We start from the raw sequence: 21,453 nt of genomic DNA, 5'->3' as shown, positions 1-21,453 counted from the left end.
ATTCAAAATAACATATTCAAGTATCCGTCCCTTGAATATAAAGGAATGGAAAATTTTTCACAAATTTTTCCCACTAAAAGACAAAAATAAAGCTCAACACATGGAAATAAAAGCAAATGACTTACTGGGTCTTACTTCTGTTATACCAAGAAAACTCAGGAATTCAATAACTTCTTCAATAGTATTTTAATTATTTCTCATGCTTTGCCAATACATACACACCCATGTATATACATAAATATATATCTATGTGTATGTATGTGTATATGTGTGTGCCTATATATTTACATAATTTCCATGCTATTAAAATTGACGATCTAATCTTTATAAATTGTTTACTTTGGAAATCCAATGTCTTAAAAGTTTATCCATACTTTCCTACAGTCCTTCAAAAATCAATACATTATTATCACTTAAGGTAAATTCATTTCTTTCTAGTTTTGAATAGAAATGATTCATGAATGACTTGTAAATAACTATTAATAGTGAGAAATGAGCTGTGTGGACACTATGGTTAGAGAGAAGCATAAGGAATCTTAAATTTCCAAGTAGAAAAAACAATTTAAAGGTCTTTATTTCATTATTAAAAAAAAGATGAACTACTCACTAAATAGGGAAAGATTATGAATCAATGGATAAAAAGCAAGGACAAGTAATTCACAGCAATTATGCAAATAAATGTTCCATGAATGGACGAAACAGGCTCAGCTTTTCTATTTATTAAGGTAGTGTATTGAAAAACATATTTTTCACTACATATTTAGGCTACCCAAAGATGGGAAAGCACAGAGTTGACAGAGATGACAGGAAAGGAGTATTTCCTTTCCAGAAAACAGAACCTTCTGGTAGAATTTCAACAGTCATTTGGGAGGACAAGATGGCAATCCTGAAAATTACCAAAGTTGCTCATTACCTGAGACCTGGGAACTCTACTTACAAAAATGTACGTAAGAAGAAAGGTTATACCAAGGGGCATATAAATCTGATATTCATTGTATTAAAAAAAAAAAAAAGAACATAGTCTGAAGTCCATTAAAACAGATTTGTCAAAACACATTATAATATATCCACACCCCACATAAACACAATGGCATTTCTTATAGATACAAAATATATAGATAGATAGATAGATGTCATCATAGGAGACTAGAATGCAAAAGTAGGAAGTCAAGAGATACCTGGAGTAACAGGAAAATTTGGCCTTGGAGTACAAAATAAAGCAGGGCAAAGGCTAATAGAGTTTTGCCAAGAGAACACACTGGATATAGCAAACACCCTCTTCCAACAACACAAGAGACAACTCTACACATGGACGTCACCAGATGGTCAATACCGAAATTAGATGGATTATATTCTTTGCAGCCGAAGATGCAAAACTCTAGACAGTCAGTAAAAACAAGACCAAGAGCTGACTGTGGCTCAGATCATGAACTCCTTATTGCCAAATTCAGACTGAAATTGAAGAATGTAGAGAAAACCACTAGACCATTCAGGTATGACCTAAATCAAATCCCTTACAATTATACAGTGGAAGTGACAAATAGATTCAAGGGATTAGATCTGATGCATAGAGTGCCTGAAGAACTATGAACAGAGGTTCGTAACATTGTACAGGAGGCAATGATCAAAACCATCCTCAAGAAAAAGAAATGTAAAATGGCAAAATGGCTGTCTGAGAAAGCCTTACAAATAGCTGAGAAAAGAAGAGAAGTGAAATGCAAAGGAGAAAAGGAAAGATATATCCATCTGAATGCAGAGTTCCAAAGAACAGTAAGGAGAGATGAGAAAGCCTTCCTCAGTGATCAATGCAAAGAAATAAAGGAAAACAATAAAATGGGAAAGACTAGAGATCACTTCAAGAAAATCAGAGATACCAAGGGAACATTTCATGCAAAGATGGGCACAATAAAGGACAGAAATTGTATAGACCTAACAGAAGCAGAAGATATTAAGAAGAGGTGGCAAGAATACACAGAAGAACTATACAAAAAGATTTTAATGATTCAGATAACTACGATGGTGTGATCACTCACCTAGAGCCAGAGATCCTGGAGTGTGAAGTCAAGTGGACCTTAAGAAGCCTCACTATGAACAAAGCTAGTGGAGGTGACAGAATTACAGCTGAGCTATTTCAAATCCTAAAAGATGATGCTGTGAAAATGCTTCATTCAATATGCCAATAAATTTGGAAAACTCAGCAGTGGCCACAAGACTGGAAAAGGTCAGTTTTCATTCCAATCCCAAAGAAAAGCAATGCCAAAGAATGTTCAGACTACCTCACAATTGCACTCATCTCACACGCTAGCAAAGTAATGCTCAAAATTCTCCAAGCCAGGCTCCAAAAGTATGGGAACAGAGAACTTCCAGATGTTCAAGCTGGATTTAGAAAAGGCAGAGGAACCAGAGATCAAATTACCAACATCCACTGGATCATAAAAAAGCAAGAGTATTCCAGAAAAATATCTACTCCTGCTTCATTGACTATGCTAAAGCCTTTGACTGTGTGGATCACAACAGACTGTAGAAAATTCTTCAAGAGATGGGAAGAATTTCTCAGGGGGCAGGTAAGGGCACCTTACCTGCCCCCTGAGAAACCTGTATGCAGATTAAGAAGCAACGGTTAGAACCAGATATGGAACAACAGACTGGTTCCAAATCAGGAAAGGAGTACGTCAAGGCTGTATATTGACACCCTGCTTATTTAATTTATATGCAGAGTATATCATGCGAAATGCCAGGCTGTATATAGCACAAGCTGGAATCAAGATTGCCGGGAGAAATATCAATAACCTCAGATATGCAGATGACACCACCCTAATCTCAGAAAGCAGAAAGAAACTAAAGAGCCTCTCGATGAAGGTGAAAGAGAAGAGTAAAAAAGCTGACTTAAAACTCAACAATCAAAAAACTAAGATCATGGCATCTCTTCTCATCACTTCATAGCAAATAGATGGAGAAACAATGGAAACAGTGAGAGACTATTTTCTTGGACTCCAAAAATCACTGCAGATGGTGACTGCAGCCATGAAATTAAAAGATGTTTGCTCCTTGGAAGAAAAGCTATAGCAAAGATAGACAGCGTATTAAAAAGTAGAGACATTACTTAGTCGACAAAGGTTCATCTAGTTGAAACTATGTTTTTCTAGTAGTCATGTATGGATGTGCGAGTTGGACCATAAAGAAGGACAAGCATCAAAAAACTGATGCTTTTGAACTGTGGTGTTGTAGAAGACTCTTGAGAGTCTCTTGGAATGCAAGGAGATAAAAAGCAATCAATCCTAAAGGAAATCAATCCTGAATATTCACTGGAAGGACTGATGCAGAAGCTCCAATATGCTGGCCAACTGATGCGAAGAGTCAACTCGTTAGAAAAGCCCCTGATGCTGGGAAAGACTGAAGGCAGGAGGAGAAGGGGCCACAGAGGCAGAGACGGCTGGATGGCATTCCCAACTCGATGGACATGAGTTGGAGCAAGCTCCAGGAGGTGGTGATGGACAGGAAGGCCTGACGTGCTGCAGTCCATGGGGTTGCAAAGAGTCGGACATGACTGAGCGAGTGAACAACAACCTCTCATTTTTTAAGAGGAAAGATCCAATTGCAAAAAAAGGCTTGTTTGTAAAAAATGAGCCAATTTTCATAAAGTGATAATACGTAACTTGGCATAGACCAAATAGCCAAAAGTAGACATATGCTGTGTTCTTGTTTTATTTTTATTTCAGGCAAGACATATTTTGCTTTAAGAGTAATTTCTGGCAACAAGATATAAAGAGAATGTAACTTCTCCTTCCTGAAATCTCTCTATTACCTTTTGATAAAAGTGTCTCTTAGTACCAAGGTTTGTATGTTGGCTATAATAAGCCACAAACCATGCTTTAGTGCCAATAGAAAGACCATTTGAAGAAGTGAGGGTGCTACTCTGACTTGTTTTCCTTAGCTAATGAGAAATACCACATGGTGGTTTGGTCATGTTTGCAACTGCAAAAGACTTCTTAAAAATAATCTAATTGCTACTGACAGGCCTGAGCGATGTCACTGAGTTCTGTCCAGTGGGGCTGTAACTGGCAGAATAAAGCCAGGGAGATCCCACACGTGGCTGGGGCAACCATCAAAGTCTTGTTCCCATCTCTAGACCAAGACCGGAGTGCACAGCACCCTCATGGTGCTCAAATACGGTCCCAAATCATAGAAACTGCCGTAGTTATCACCAGCACACATTCCAGAAAGGAGGAGTGGAAGACAGTCAGCTGGAACTGCCAGGGCAGACAGTCCTACAGGCTCCAGAGCTACAGGCACAACTGAGACAGGGCGGAAACACTTGGGGAAGAAACAACGCACGCTGCACTAGCTACATAGTTCACACCGGACTACAAACGGGCTTTTAAAACGTGCGGGTCTGCGCTCCTACTGTGTTTCATCTCTCCTACTGAAATCCTGTCCTTCCACCTATGTTACTACGTATGTATGCCCTCCTTCAGGAGTCACTCATATACATCGACTCTGTTCCTAATGCTGCAAAAGAAAACCAGTTACGCAAGACACCAATTTGCATGAAATGGCCTAACAAGAATCCAGTGCATGGATGGACCTAGAGACTGTCATACAAAGTGAAGTCACACAGACAGAGAAAGGTATCATATGCTATTGCTTATACGAGGAATCTAAAAATATGATACAAATGAACCTATTTACAAAACGTAAGTAGAGTCACAGATGTAGGAAACAAACACGGTTAAGGAGGGAAGGGATGTGTAGGGAGACTGAGATTGACATATACACACAGTACTATATATAAAACAGATAACAATTAGGATCTACTGTATAGCACAGATGAAGAGCCTACTCAATACTCAATATGGGAAAAGAATCTGAAAAAGAATGAATGTATGTATTTGTGTAACTGAATTGCTTTGCTGTAACCTGAAACTAACATGACACGGTAAGTCAACTGTACTCCAATAAAAACTTAAAAGTAAATTTTTAAAATAGAATCCAATGCTATGTAGAGCCATCTCCTGATGCCACCCCTGTTCCTCTAAGCTCAGCCTTTCTCAGCCTTGCACTGTTGACATTTTGTGTCAAATAATTCTCGTTGTGGAGGCTGCCTTTTGCACTGTAGGATGTTTAGCATCATCCGTGGCCTCTACCCACCAGAAGCCAGTAGCAGCGCCTCCCACATGTGATAACCAAAACTATCAACAGTGCTACCGTGCCCCCGGGGAATAAAATCAACCCAGCTTGAGAACCACGATACCAGGTAACAGTATACAAATCCTAGTGAAACCATTAATGGATTTTAAAAGAGAAAAGGAAGGGAAAATACTGTAAAAAGCACAAATAGAAATTAAAAACCGAGGTTGAAAATAATTTTAAAGATGGTCATCCAGCAAGGTTCTAAAATGTGGGTAAGGACTTAGGATTGCATTTCTTGTTGAAGAACGAGTTAAGAAACATATTCTCAATCTGAGTTTTCCTAAATGAATGTGCTGGTGAATCTTCATTCCTCTGGTGAACACTCACTCAGCATGAGCACCTACACATGTGCTTAGGATGGAGAGAATGCCCTTGAACTTTGCAATCAAGGTTTCCAGCCTAACTCCATCATTTCAAACCCTATGTATGACACTGAACAAGTTATACCATCTCTCCATCAGTTACTCATGTGCAGAGTAGGGATAACCATGGTCATTCGTGGAGGATTACTGTGAGGATAAAGGGAGAGCACACACCTGGGACAACACACATTACAAGGCAGACAAATCAGGAATAGTTCTGCCCTTCCTCCTCATGGGGTTTAACAAGGGAAAAGAGCTGTAGTTAGCAGGCATCTTGGGATGGCAATTTCTTCACTTTTAAAGGTAACTGACTTGAAATAAAACATCTGTTCAGGAACAAGACCACTGAGGGGAAAGGAGCTCTCTCCCCAGGAGACAGGGTAACAGAGGCAGGTGAATTCAGAAAGCTTGTGACTTGGCTCCAGTCCCTTCTGGGGAACACAAAGGTGTGATATATCATTTAATCATCCTTCTCACTTTCTTCTCCTTTTTTTTAATTTTACAAAAATTTTCATTAGTTCTTAAGAGATTTCATAGTGCTTTTATTTTTTAAATTTAAATTTATTTATTTTAATTGGAGGCTAATTACTTTACAATATTGTATTGGTTTTGCCATACATCACCATGAATCCGCCACAGGTGTACACATGTTCCCAAGTTATTGATAATACAGCATTATCTTTGCATATCACACACTTTAAAATGCTGATTAAAGTGTTGTGCCTAATATCTAGGACTATTTTTTAATAAAGACTCTCTTTTTTAGACCGTCTCAGGAACACAGCAAAATTGATGCAAAGTACAGAGTTCTCATATGCCCCTCCCCACACACAGCCACTGGCTCCCCCACCATCAATATCACAAACCATTTTGTGGGTTTTGACAGATGTAAAATGACATGTACTTACTATTTTAGATTATATAGTTTAGCTGCCCTAAAAGTCCTCTGTGTTCAGCCTATTCATCCTTCCCTCCTCCAAGTCCCTAGCAAATACTCACCACTAAATCTTTTTACCATCTCCATGTTTTTTACCTTCTAAAACGTTCATGTAATTGGAATCATACAGGATGCCTTACCAGTCTGCTATTTACTAACTGTAAAACCCAGGGCAAGTTATTTGACTTTATGAGCCTTAATTTTTTCACCTGTAAAATGAAAACACCATCACCTAACTTACATGGTGTTCTGATCAGGAAATAAGATTATTTACATAAAATATTTAGCTGTGCCCCAACTGGTCTCAATAAATGGTAGTAGCCAATATTACTATTGACATGTCAATGACATAACCAAATCCTAATTAAAATACCACAACCAAAACTTTGGTCTGGAAGATAATCAGGAGGCTGTATCTTGTTAAGTCTCATTTTACACACCTACTATGAACAGTACCAGAGTTTTATTCATTCAAGGGTCCCATGAATGGCAGCCATCAGATCATTTTCCTTAAGTTTCTTTCCACTTCTCTGACTAGGGCTACTCAGACCATGAAAAGCAGTTTGAGCTACATAAGCTTCAGCCACAAATCATGTCCACTTCTGTTCACTTAGAGAGGTCTACAGGAAAGATATCAATTGTCAATTTTCTCAATAGTGAATGCTACTCCTGCGTGAAGGCTGTGATTCATTCCTACACAACACACCTTGGTGATACACATTCTCATCTCTATTCGTAGTTTCACTATGATCACGACTGAGTTACCAGACAATCTACAAACACTGACTCAGTGTCCACCATGTACGGGTGGTGTGCTGGCTCAGTCCCCTCCAACTCTTTGGGACCCCATGGACTGTAGCCCACCAGGCTCCTCCGGCCATGCAATTTTACCAGGCAAGAATACTGGATTGGGTTCCCATTTCCTCCTCCAAGGGATCTTCCCAAACCAGGGATCAAACCTGCATCTGCTGCTTCACCTGCATTGGCAGGTGGATTCTTCACCACTGAGCCACCAGAGAAGAAACACAATGATGAACAAAATGCATGTACTCTTTATTGTCTGAGGAACTAACTGCCTAGAACGGTGTGTTCTCTGACCTTTCTTTATCACCCATTTCACATTATGGCACACACACCTGCTCAGTCATGGCCAAGTGTTTGCCACTCTATGGACTGGGGCCCGCCAGGCTCCTTTGTCCATAGGAGTCTCCAGGCAAGAATACTGGAGTGGGTTGCCATTCTCTTCTCCAGGGGATTTCTCCCCACCTAGGGATCAAACCAGTGTGTCCTGCATCTCCTGCATAGGCAGGCAGATTCTTTAACCACCAAGTCACCTGGGAAGCCCCATTTCACACCATGACTGAGTAATATATACGTGTGTGTTTGTTTATACATAAAAACAGTGACAGACCTGACTCAAGGTGTCATGAAGCGATGCTCTCACACTCTGAAGTTTGCTTCTCTAATCTAGTTGTGGTCTGTGTACATGCTGCTTGTGACCCCACAACACACAAATATCGTGGTCAAAACCCACCACTGGGAATACTGCTGTCCACATGCTGTGCCAGGCCCTCTTTCTGCCCCCTGCCCTTTGAGCCATAAATACCAAGGTAAAAGCATCATCGAGTCCCATGTGAACACACAACAGAAGCTTTAGTACACTTGACCATACATTTTCCTCTGGAAAAAAATTAAGTGAAAAGTCTACATTTTTTCTCATGCCAAGATTCTATATTAGTTGTTGCTTGTTCTGATGGAAGACAACCAACGATAATAAAGCCCCATAGAATTCTGATGATCTTCTTGTTTATTCCAGGAGGAAGAGAATGGCCAGACTTGGTGCCAAATGGCCTCCAAAACATCAGGCAACCCAGCCAACACCTTCCACTCCGGCTGGCTTGGGGCACTGAGACTGGCGTAAGAGAAACAGTTGCAGACAACAGTTGCTATCACTTAGTTTAACTCTGCAGGACAACTCTTCCCAGAACAAAAGGCAACAAAGCTTTATTAATGCTGATCTTACTTACATGGAATTTGGCATAAAAACTTTAAACAATTTGTAGCTGCATCCACCTTGGCTAGTCTAAGAAGAAAGAGGACTGATAAGCAAATTAAAAGCAAGAAGAAGATTTTAAGAAAAATATTTATCTATTTGAGAGAATAAGCTGATCTGACATCAAGGAGCATGCAGGATGATCATAACAACGCAATAAGTTCTCCTTACCAATCACTTTTATCTATTTGTTAAGGCAGCTTTGGCAGGACTTGTATTTAGCGAAACAGTCCAACTTGTTCAGAATGTAATCTGTACTTTAATAAAGCTGCATTTATTTTAAAATAGGCTGTGGTTCAGAATAACATTCTGAACAATAACATTCAAAATTTTAATGAGTACCTGAAATCATTCTCTGTTAGTATGCTTCCACACTATTATACCATCATTATTAATTTTTGGCTGCACTGCGCAGCGCGTGGGATCTCAGTTTCCCAGCCAGGGGCTGAACCTGCACCGCAGCAGCGAAAGCCCGGAATCCTAACCTCTAGGCCATCGGGGAACTCCCAGAACTTTAATTCTCTTTCTTTTTTTTTTTTTTTTGGTTGCACTGGGTCTTTTTTGCTTTGTGTGTGGGCCTTCTCTAGTCATGCAACAGTGTGACAGCTTCTCACTGTGGTGGCTTCTCTTGTTGCCGAGCACAGGTTCTGAGGCTTCCTGGCTTCAACAGTTGTGGCACGTGGGCTCAGTAGCTGCAGTTCAAGGCTCTAGAGGACAGGCTCAGTTGTGGCGCATAAGCTTAGTTGTCCGGCAGCACATGGAATCTTCCCAGACCAGGGATCAAACCCGTGTCCCCTGCACTGGCAGGCGGATTCTTATCTACTGCACTGCCAGAAAGTCCCTTAATTCTTAAATACTGCTCTCACAGGAACAAATCTCAAGTCTTTCTATGGAAAGCAGAATTTTCTATTATTCTAAATCCAACAGTTAGAGAGATTTTTATTTTCTTCTACTCAAAACAAATTTATGCTATACAGTAGAAATACTATGTATTGCTTTATTTTCTTAATCACAGCCCCCATTAAGACAATCCTGCTGCTGCTAAGTCACTTCAGTCATGTTCGACTCTGTGCGACTCCATAGACGGCAGCCCATCATCCGAGGCTCCCCCGTCCCTGGGATTCTCCAGGCATTCCAACACTGGAGTGGGTTGCCATTTCCTTCTCCAATGCATGAAAGTGAAAAGTGAAAGTGAAGTTGTTCAGTCGTGTCCGACTCTTAGCAACCCTATGGACTGCAGCCTACCAGGCTCCTCCATCCATGGGATTTTCCAGGCAAGAGTACTGGAGTGGGGTGCCATTGCCTTCTCCAAGACAATCCTAGCCTTGCCTATTTGAATGCCCAATTGCCTATGTAAATTTAACATATTGAATCTTAAATTCGTAGTTCTTTTTGACTGAGGACTCAATCTCCCAATGATTTCAAACACTTGGGAATTTTTTTTTTTTTAAGTTTTATAGTCCCTGAGTTTATATCACAGAACATGCACTTCCCCAAAATGCCCTGCTTACTAAATGCCAATGTTCCTAGTACATTTCTCCACTGTATTTTCTATGGTTAAAGGGAATGAAGAAAGGTAAAGGGGAGGATAAGGGGAGAGAAGAAGCGGGTAGAAGGGTGACATGGAAGGAAGAGGGGCAGATGGAGGGGACAAACACCAGACAGTCTTGTACCCCAAATGACATCTCACACAGGCACTGAACAATGAGGTCCCTGTCACTCTAAACTCATTCATGCTGACTGCAAAGAGGAGAGAGAGACATAAAACTAATGAACCCATATGGATGCAGTTCTTTAGGAACCAAGATGGACACTGTCCCAGAGAAGTGGCCGCTGAAGGATCCTGCCTGTTTTCCGATAGCAGTCATCATCCATCCATTCCCTTTTGAACACATGGTCTCCCTAGTGACTAAATAATGGTTTTTCCATATCAGATGGTGAGATTTTTGTTTCCCAAACTCAACCTTAAGAACCACCAGGGGAACTTGTTAAATATAAGGATTTCCAGTCCCATCCCAGACCTACTAAACCAGAATCTCTAGTGTGTTAGTCGCTCAGTCATGTTCGACTCTTTGTGACCCCATGGGCTGGAGCCTGCAGTTCCTCTGTCCATGGAATTCTCCAGGCAAGAATACTGGAGTGCGTTGCCGTTTCCTTCTCCAGAGAAGAATCTTAAGTTTCTTACATGATGGCAAATTCAGGATGCTGGCTTTCTGCCTTCCTGCCAAGCAGGATCCTACTAGCACATCAACCCAAGCAGTCATACAGCTACTCACACAGCTGCTCCGATAAAGGATTGATGACTTGAAAAATAAAAGTTTCGACAGGACTACTTGAAAAATGCAGGACTAATTCCCATCAGGTAAAGAAAGGGACAGACTATGGTAACAGTAGCCATGAAAAACATTTGTCTAGGCTCAAATATTCAATCAATAAGCATCATAAATCTAAAAGTGAAATATAATACAAATACATGGCTGCACTGTCTCTCGGCACACGAGGGATCATCTGCAAATTCCAAACCTTCACATCACCATGGGACTTAGAATTTAATAATCATCCCAAACATGCCATGAGTCCCTAGATACCTTTATATTCTTTGGTCTCTTGAATAATAATAGTTTGGAATAAAGAAAGCTTAAAATTAAGAACACTACCTCTTTTCTCAACAACATTCAGAGGCAAGAAAGGGTCAGATAAAAAAGCAAATAATTACCTTCTAAAGTGCCTCCTGCCACTTGACTTTTACTAAATACAAACTACAGTCACACAAATTTCATCTCTAAATCAGACCATTTTAAAAATATACAGAAATACACATATCAGGGATGTAAGCCAAAATGTGATTCAGCAGCTGTGTGTTTAAGAACTAAGGGCAAATCAAGTCAATTTTGAAGAGTAATTTCCTCTGAGGAACACTTTTTTTTTCCTTTCTTCCTTGAGCTCAATCTCTCTCTTTTGGCACATTCTGCTCATCATTCAGTATTGTGTACATTTATGGCACTTCATAAATAATAAAAAATTGAAGGATGTCTTTAGACATAGGCCTTCAGGGATCAATTCTTAGGCACAATTCCAAAAGTTAACTTTAACCATGTGGAAATTATGCTAAATGCCCTCAAATGTACTGCTGAGATACTCTTATTTTCAAAGCAAAATGTATCAATCGAGTTGGCCACTGTGTGAATGGGTTAAATGGATCCATGACCAGAAACCGATCTAAAACATTACCTTAATCTATTCGATCCATATTATCTAACATCGCTTAAGATGCAACCACATTTTAAATTTTAAAAAATGAATAAAATGAATAATTCTCAGTTTCCCACGATAGGGGGAGGAATAAGCCATCCAAAATTATCTGGGATTGTTGTAATATTCATGTTTCCTTGGGGCTTTTCTTTAGGGACTGATCAAATTACATTTTTATTAGGCTAGTAATGAAACTCATGTCATTCTTTAAGTAAAAATACATGACAACACGGAAGGAGGCTCCAGTCATGTCCAAATTCCAACTTTTTCAAACAGCAGGCCAGGGATTTTTGAACGGCTGCAACCAACCAAATAGGGAGGCAGCCAGCTAGTGGCAGCTTATCCTTCTGCGTAAGTATAGCACATCTCAGCACACTGGAGATAGATACATCCTATAGCACTTGGCAAATGCAAGATTCCTACAAAGTTGTGGAATTCCACTTGGAAATTCACTATGTTTTCTTAGAACTGTTTAGCATATAAGCTTCCCTTTTCTTGCCACCATGGTCACAAATATTGAAAATAACAAGGTCAGAGTGTCAATAGGAATTCCAGTCCACTGAAGTCCAGATAACAACACTCGCAAAGAGTTATAAAATAACTTACATTCCAAGGGATGAGTAGCTCTAATAAAATGAGATTAAAAGAAGGCAATCTGGATGACCAGAAACAAGAAAGCTGACAAATCTTGCAGTGTTCAGCATCATTTAGCAATAAAGGTCAGAGAGAGAAGGGGGAGCAAATGCAAAACTCAACAGCAACAACAAAAAAGCTAGACCACAACAGACAATGCTCAGCTCACACCACCATTTTCTGAATTGCTTGGTGATGGTTCTCCATTATCTCCTAGAGACTATGGGCATCTTTTAATGAAGTATATGCAACAAAGTTTCTTGACACTGGGGTTATACAAAAAAAAAAAAAAAGCTATCCATAATATGTAATAATTAAAATATGAAAATAATATGTAATCTTGGAAGGAAACTAAGGGTCCTATGCTTTCATTTCTGACCATCCATGCACCAGTGAGTGTCCTCTAGGTTAAAGCAGAGGAAAAGGCAGACAAGGAAAATGCTTGGCCTAAAAGAGAAATCCTGTGTGTTCTTTGCTGTGTGATAGACGAAGAGGAGAAGCAGCAGTCAGGAAAGGAAATCTAAGTTCCTCTCAAATTGGAGGTGAGAATAATCAGCTGCTAAATCTGGGACATAAACAAGAAGTCTAAAGTGTAAACAGAGGGAGTCTGAGTGTTGAAAACACGTTATTACATGTGGGGAGTTACCATGACTCGTGGCCACTAGATGGTCATCCTTGAAATCATAAGATGCTACAATAATCTTCTACAATAACATGTCTATTATTACAAAATACTTAAAAATATTATTCTGTTGTTGAATCAAAAAGTTATATGTTACTTTGTATTATGATAATCCTTCCCAAATACTGCTATGTAACAAATATTTGGGAACAACTATGATAAGGATCGACGTTGATTTGAATCCCCAGGAAACCTGCGGATATTCCACAGTCTGCATTATCACAAACACTGATTTCTTCATCTCGCATGCTTTACCTTTCTTGGATTTGGCACCAATCTTCAGTTTTGATGGCCAAGCAATCTGAGTATTTGTTTCCTCCATGATCTGCAGCAAAAGTTTAGAGAAAAATATTGATTTGATTAAGAACTTGCATTTACAGGTAAGATTTTTTTTCCCAGAAAAAAAAAAAATTATTTTCAAGTCCTTAGCATCATGTTGTTGCAACAAAATGACCTCTTTTTAAAACAATTCAAAAACAAAACAAAACCTTGGCAGGGTTGGGGGTGGGGAGGGGAGATGCATTTTTATAAGCCTTTAATCTATTAGAAATAGTCAAGTATATTTGTTACTCCCAGCATTCCTCTCTGTGATGCTCCAGAATTTTAACTTGTGGCCAAACCACCCGAGATGCTTGTGCTGAGTAAAATTCCCCCATGACAATCACCAGCGGATTGCAACACATCAAACACGATCCTTGTAATGCAAAACGACGTGGGATAGGCCTTACAAAATGAAGTGGTTTTTTTTTTCCTGGAGAAAATAAAATAAACTTGCTTTGGGCACATTTGTGTTTCATTAAAACTGATGAAAAGCCTCTAAACAGGACATCACGTCATAAGGCTGCATTTCCCATCATCTTTTGCCTGATTTGAGATGGCATTTTTGCCACAGTTCTTTCCCACTTCCCAGGCAGAATATTGGCCAGAAGGACTGGAGACCCACTGTGGCAAAAGCCCAAGGACAAGTGACGCAGGCAAGGTGTGCAGAGCAAAGGAAGTCCACGGTAAAAGAAAGACGAGTGAATCACCAAGAAATGCCCATCCTTTCTATTATCACACAAATTAGCCTAGGTTATTGTTGACTTTCATACCATGAATATAAAATTCACTCAACAAATGAATAAAGCCAACAACTGACCAAATTCATAGGCAAATGACAGCAACTACCCCTCGTAAGTCACTTGAGTGGGATAATATTTAATTTTTCATATGGATTTAGAGGTAACTAAACAAATTAATGCCAAAGACAATGAAATGCATGAACAATGTAGTTAATAAAAAGTCCCTCTTCTCCCTCTGTATTGGCTATGTTCTGGGCATAAGGCTAAATGGTTTACATGATAGCATGCATCATTCTTCATTTAATCCCCTTTATCACAGCAGCAAAGGGCTTGCAGCAGATGTTTCAGCCTGGCATCCCACAGAGGCATGTTGTCCACCGACTATAAGGGTTTTCTAAAATCTGAGCCAACATTTTTTTCCCCCCATTTTTTTTTATTTAATTTTATTTTATTTTTAAACTTGACATAATTGTATTCGTTTTGCCAAATATCAAAATGAATCCCCCAACATTTTTAAATCTGGGAATTTCACATAGACATTCAGGTTTCTGCTTCTCTGGAAAATGTGGCAGAGTTAGCCTCCGGAGCCCACACCCCAAAGTGGCAACGCTCGGCTGGCCCTGAGGACCAGATGCCCCCTTTACCCAGTGTCAGGAGACCCTGGGCTGTCCCCACCCTGACCAACTCCCCCTTGGTCTCCCACAATGAGATCCCAAGCCACTTGCCCTTCTTGTCACTGTGTATTACTCACTTGCCATTTATCACGGTGTTTGCACTTCTATACCCGTGTCTCTACTGAAAACTGAAAAACAAAACTAAAGTCACGCTGTCTTCTCAAAGTCGAGGGGCTGCCCTGGCCCTGCAGGTGGGCAAGCCCATTGCCCCAGCTCTCCAGATCTGGCCCCTGCCTCCACTCCTCCTATCTATGCTGTCCTATTCATGGGTTTCATTGTCTTCTCCAAGGAATAAGAGAACTTATTTCTAAACAAGTTAGAAATAAGAACTTATTAATTTCTAAACTTAACTCTAAACCCATATTTTTAAAAAATTTTTATTGGAGTTGATGTGCAATGTTGTGTTAGTGTCAAGTGTACAGCAAAGTGAATCAGTTACACATATATCTACTCTGTTTTAGATTGTTTTCCCATATAGGTCATTACAGAGTATTGAGTAGAATTCCCCGTGTTGTGCAAAAAGTCCTCAGTAGTTATCTATAACTTCTAAAAGACAAATATCATATGATAACACTTCAGGGCCCTGCGCACCCCCTCCCCAGCTTCCCCCCAGCCCCGACTCAGGCACCACCCCAACCACCTCTCTCTGTTTATCTTCCTCCTAACCCTTATCACGATCTGAGATTCTATTTTCTGTGTTTACTTGTTTATAGTTTGTCTCTGCAAAATAAAAGCTCTCTAAACCCTGCACACAGCAAGCACAGATTTATCTGGATAAATGAATCTTCCTAACACCCTTGGGAAGTAGATTTCTTTATTCCTCAAATAGCTGGGATGGAACAGAGTAGGGAAAAAAACTTTAGACAGCTGACAAAGACTGGCCTTTTAACCACCGTACTATACGCAATATAGGACCTCTCTCTTTTAAAAACTGTGTATAACACATTTGAAAATATGCTTTAGAATTTATGCAGACTGACTGGTTTTAACAACCTGCAAATATTTATCAAAAACCTACTTCAGTGCCATAATTATAATACTTAATAAAGAAGCTGCTCATCAAAGACAGTTGGAAGATATAACTTTCTGAAACTTTCATCATTTGGAGAGTTTCCCAGAAATTACCTGGCATGTGATCATCTCTTTTTATTAAACACCAATAAATGCTCCATAAAGAAAATAATTTGCCATAGAAAATATCTTAATAGCAGGTAACAGCTATTGAGCTGAAATGCCTTCTTTACACACACTTCCTCTAAACCTCACACCAGTCCATTGTCTCTACAGCGCAGTGAAGTGCAAGGACCCAGAGCAATGAATAAGGAACAATTCTGGTGTTCACAAGTTTACAGTCAAGTTTAGGGACACAGACAGACCATCAGAGGCAGTGGGCTGGGCGCTGGCACAGGGCCACTCACAAGGGTGGCTCTGGCTCCTATTGTGAAAGGTTGGGGCTGGAGGTAAAGTTAGTAAAGGGCTCCCCAAAACATAGCCTGCAAAGTCACTCATGTCCTGACAGCCCAGTAAAAGCCAATTTATGAATGAACTTATCAGTCACTAAATGAGGGCAGGAAGGCCCAATCAGGAGGGCTTTCTTATGAGTCATGTTTTATCACCTATTAGTTCCAGCTACTGTACACGTATCTTCAAAGTGACTAAAATTAGATAGAACATTTTCCTCTAAGATAGCTTAAGAGAGAAAATGGGAAATTAAGATCTTACTATCATATTGGTGGGGAAGCAGAAAGAGAATAATCTATATACTTTTGTAAATTTGGCTGTGTAATCCAGTAAATTATATCAGGTGCCATAATTATAATACTTAATAAAGAAGTTTCCTTGTCAAAGATGGTTGAAAGACATAACTTTCTAACATTTTAATCATTCGGAGAGCATCCTAGAAAGCATCCTGAGTTTAGAGGCAGAATTACAGCACTAAGCAAGTCTGAGGCTCTGTTACTAGCATGTTTGGCTTAAAAAGATGCCCTAAGTGGTCGTCAGAACAAGTAGATAGGAGAACTGGCAAAGATGAGCTCAGGAAGCTTGTGGCTGAAATCAAAGTAGCCACAAAACCTCTGAGAAGAAAATGACTATGTTATATCTCAAGAAAAAAGGGGGAAAAAAATCCTAAAGTGAGTTTCAGCTAGTTCTTTCTTTTTAATCTTATTATGGCCCTTGTTTCCACTTTCACAAAACCAAAGCTCAAAGAAGAAACTACTAATTTTGAATCATGTTCTACAGACATTAAATCACACCTTAACTATTTTAAAGACTTGTTTTAACCCGTAATTCTGGATGCTGTAACCTTAACAAAGCAGCGAATGAATGGAGGTCAGAGATAAAGTGAAAATTTCAGCTAGAGGCAAAAATAAGACCTAGAAAGTTTACAGGTGAATTCCACACTTTTTTAAAAAGATGTTCCAGGGCTACCAGATAAGCTCTGACCTAAGGGCTTATCTTCCTTTTCACAGAGGCCACGTCCTCGAGTTGAACAGCTTGGGTGTAGACACAAATGATGTCAAAGTCGCTGAGGAGGCTGGGCCATGGATGCGACAAGTTCCTAGCGTATCTGAAGGGTCAGCACGCAGGGAAAGGAGATGAAAGGAGCAACTATCACAGGAGCTACAGGCAATCTCTCACCATCTTCACAAAATCCAGACATGTCTAATAGAGAACCACAGAACTAAAGTGACATTTTTTTTAAAAAACAGGAAAGAACTCTGGAGCAGTTCATTCTGTGAATTTTATAACATATGAAAACACTGACATCTTTCAAGAAAATGTATTTTCTACAAATGAATTAATTCCTGCAAAACTTCACAAAGAAATCAATTCCCAGAAAACCATGATATGCCCTAATTTTTTTAATTGTTTTTAATTAATTTTTAAAGAATTTGTGCCTGCACCCTGTGGCATATGGGATCTTCGTTCCCTGCTGCTGCTGCTAAATCACTTCAGTCGTGTCCAACTCTGTGCGACCCCATAGACGGCAGCCACCAGGCTCCCCCGTCCCTGGGATTCTCCAGGCAAGAACACTGGAGTGGGTTGCCATTTCCTTCTCCAATGCAGGAAAGTGAAAAGCGAAAGTGAAGTTGCTCAGTCGTGTCCGACTCTTCGTGACCCCATGGACTGCAGCCTACCAGGCTCCTCCGTCCATGGGATTTTCCAGGCAAGAGTACTGGAGTGGGGTGCCATTGCCTTCTCCCTGACCAGGGCTCAAACCCACACTCTCTGCATTTAGAAGGCGGAGTCTTAACCACTGGACTGCCAGGGTCCCTAAATGCCCTAATTTTTAAGCAAATCAGGATGATATCCAAAAACTTTCGTTTGCATTCAAGGAATAATTTCAATTAAATGGCCAACTCCTGACCAACCTCTTTACAAAATATAAGTTGTTGATGTCCCCCAGTTGTGTGAAATTTGAACTGAAAGCTGGGAAACCTGCCTAAAATCACTACTGCTTCCATGTGAAACTAAATCTATAAATACTCTGATGTCAGTTAAGCCAGGAATGCCTGGGTATGCAAAACCACAGAACCTTTGAGAAGAAAGTGACTATCTTCTGTCTCAGGAAAAAAAAAAATCCTAAAATGAATTCCAGCTAGTTTTTCCCCCACCAACTGTATTACTGTTCTGGTTTCCACCTTCACAAAATCAGACCTTGAAGAACAAATATCTGATGTTAAGTCATTTTCAATAAATATTAAGTGACACCTCAAATATTTTAAAGACTTGTTCTAACCCATAATTCTGGATGCTTCATGTTTATACCATCTCAACTAGGTCAGTGTTAGCTTCTGAGTATCTTCATTCTCACAAGAATTTCTTCTCAATTCTACTAATTTCTGCCAGGTTATATATAATAGGCAACAATTCTATATGTCATAAAGAGAGAGAAGATTTTGGAGGAGTTGATCTAAAAATGCAATTATTTGAAAAATAACTCTTAAATTTCTGTCATTAGGCTTGTACTGACTACTAACAGGGAATTAATCATTAAAATGTAACTTAATTCTTATGCTAATCTCAGTTGTGATGAATTCCAAATATTTACAGTAAAAAATGGAGGAAGAAATGGCGATTCACTCCAGCATCTGCCTGGAGAATTTCATGGAGAGAGGAGTCTAACAGGCTACAGTCCATGGGGTCGCAAAGACTCGAACACGACTAAGTGAATGAGCACACGCAGTAACAAGAGTATCTGACCTAATACAAATTTTTAAATATATGAAGCAATTAAAATTAAGATGATTGATATTAGAAACAACACCTATTTCATCTTCAAAGGTTACTTCTTCATCATGAAAAATCTGTTGAAAATAGAATGCCATATGCAGTTATGGCTGATTTTGAGGTGTTGGACGGCAGAAACCAACACAACATTGTAAGGCAATTATCCTCTGATGGGAAAAAAAAAACAGAAAACTATGGATAGATAACAGTTTTGGAAGCTAAAGAGCCATCTGAAAGTTCTAATTCACATTTGCTTTTCACAAACAGGGAGTAATTTCCCTGATCAAAGAGTAACAGCACTGCTTCTTATATTAAAAAGGTACCTAATAAAAATGGAATCATATATTCTTACTTTGGTTTTAGTTTTGGGGGAATAAGGGAAAGAAAGGAAGGTAACATTTATATAAGCTGGAATACGGAAGCTTTTTTTGATTGGAAGAAAGTTCTATCAGCTATTGAAAAAATGTCATCACGGATGTACATGGAAGCATTGAAATAATCTCACTTTCCTTAAATAACTTGACAAAACTAGAATAAAATAAACAAGATCACCTAATCAAATTCTATAAGTAGCTTCATTTATGATAAAAATAATCTCCATGTAGATTCTTCAATAACAAGTCATAGATTTTTTTTCCCTCTCCAACAAATTCCACATTAGTACACCATGTAAAAAGAGAACATGTCTACAAATGCTCACTATACTACACATTCTGAAAGTCTGAAGCAATTATAGGATAATATCTTACAGATGAAGGAAACTTTTGCTAAACCAGCAACATTCTACTAATGTGCTTATTTCACCAAATTCTTCAATCCAGACGTAAAGCTAAAAATCCACAGGTAAGTAATCAGCATCTCAGATCAACCCAAGACAAATCTATTTATGCTGACTTTACTTGAGATATTTATTTTTGAGCCAGGAAAAGAATGCTTGACATTTATACTCTAAGCTATTGAAAATTCGTCCTTCAAAATGGCTACCAGCTGGGCGCCACCTGCAGCCTGCTTCTCTACGAGACCAGCTCCTGTGTGCTCTATCTTCCCTGTGTTAATATCAATGGAGAAATAAGGTCCACCGTCACGGAGGAGGCTGTCTGAAGTCACTTCATGTACTGACGGGTTATGAGTCAATTTGCTGAACTTCACCATGAAGGGAGCTAAGTGAGAAAAGAGCAACTAGAAGCCACTGAAAGATGGAGCTGGGAAACCAGTGAAGTCTCACATGAGGGCGTGTCTACAAGCTGAGGCGGGGACTTCCTGGTTAAGACTCTTGCGCTCCACTGCAGGGGATACAAGTTCAATCCCTGGCTGGGGACCTAAGATCCTTGCATGCCATGTGGTGCGTCAAAATAAAACAAAAGCTGGGGATATTGATTTTGCTGAGACATTAGAGATCTTTGTTATATTTCATTTTAAATCCAAGAAATGTTATCTCAATGATTCAGTTATTCATCATCCCCAGAACACCTGCTCACATTTGCCTTATGTTAACATACACTTTCCATGTACTCAAGATAATCTTATAAATCAGGTACGTGAAACCTTTTTTTTTTTTTTTTTAATTAACAGATGAGGAAAGCAGGATTCAAAGAGGTTAAGCAGCGGATAGGCATGTGGCAAAGCCCAGCCTGACAATAAAGTGACTGACTCCCCAAGCAAGGGTGATTTCTGCTCACCTGGCTTATGAAGAAAGGGAAGGCACCACATTCTCAGGGAGGTTGCTGTCAGAACCCTGCTGTGAACACAGAAGTGGTCGCCAGCGGCAGCCCGGCTGCCCCTCGCATTCTGGTTAATGACACAGTGACCCAGAAGTGGCCCCAGAACGGTTCAACCCAGGGAGGAATCCCCACCCCACACATGTATGGAGAATGTGAGAAGAAATTTGGTTGTCACAGTGACAAAAATGAGGGTCACACTAGCACTCAGCTGAACCTCCCACGAAGAGCAGGAATAGCCCGTCAAGATACCCACAGAGAGGGATGTCCCTGGTGGTTCTGTGATTAAGACTCCACATTTCCAGTGCAAGGCACACAGGTTCAATCCCTAGTCTGGGAACTAAGACCTAACACGCCACACAGCCAAAAAAAAAAAAAACAGATATCCATAGAGACAGTCCTGGCTTTGCACTGTTTTGATACATGGATTTTAGTTATCACAGTTCAGTTAGTGGTGCTGGGGAAGACTCTTGAGAGCTCCCTGAAAAGCAAGGAGATCAAAGCAGTCTATCCTAAAGGAAATCAACCTGAATATTCATTGGAAGGACTGATGCTGAAGCCCCAATACCTTGGCCACCTGATGTGAAGAGTCTACTCACTGGAAAAGATCCTGATGCTGGGAATGACTGAAGGCAGGAGGAGAAGGGGATGACAGAGG

At 39.8% G+C, this 21,453-nt stretch overlaps 1 protein-coding gene across 9 annotated transcripts in view; it reads right to left on the bottom strand.

Moving 5' to 3' along the window:
* The window catches only part of BICC1 (BicC family RNA binding protein 1), a 352,390-nt gene that overhangs the window by 140,806 nt on the left and 190,131 nt on the right, over positions 1–21,453 (bottom strand). For all 9 annotated transcript variants that reach the window (XM_055589551.1, XM_055589552.1, XM_055589553.1 and 6 more), the window contains one exon: positions 13,365–13,434. In XM_055589551.1, coding sequence (XP_055445526.1) covers positions 13,365–13,431 — 67 coding nt within the window. In that variant the 5' untranslated portion in view covers positions 13,432–13,434. The remainder of the gene's footprint in view (positions 1–13,364; positions 13,435–21,453) is intronic.

This window comes from Bubalus kerabau, chromosome 1, assembly GCF_029407905.1.
Source record: "Bubalus kerabau isolate K-KA32 ecotype Philippines breed swamp buffalo chromosome 1, PCC_UOA_SB_1v2, whole genome shotgun sequence".
NCBI classification, from domain to species: domain Eukaryota; kingdom Metazoa; phylum Chordata; class Mammalia; order Artiodactyla; family Bovidae; genus Bubalus; species Bubalus kerabau.
Note: the sequence above shows the minus strand (reverse complement) of the source record. Positions and strands in the feature narration are given on the sequence as shown.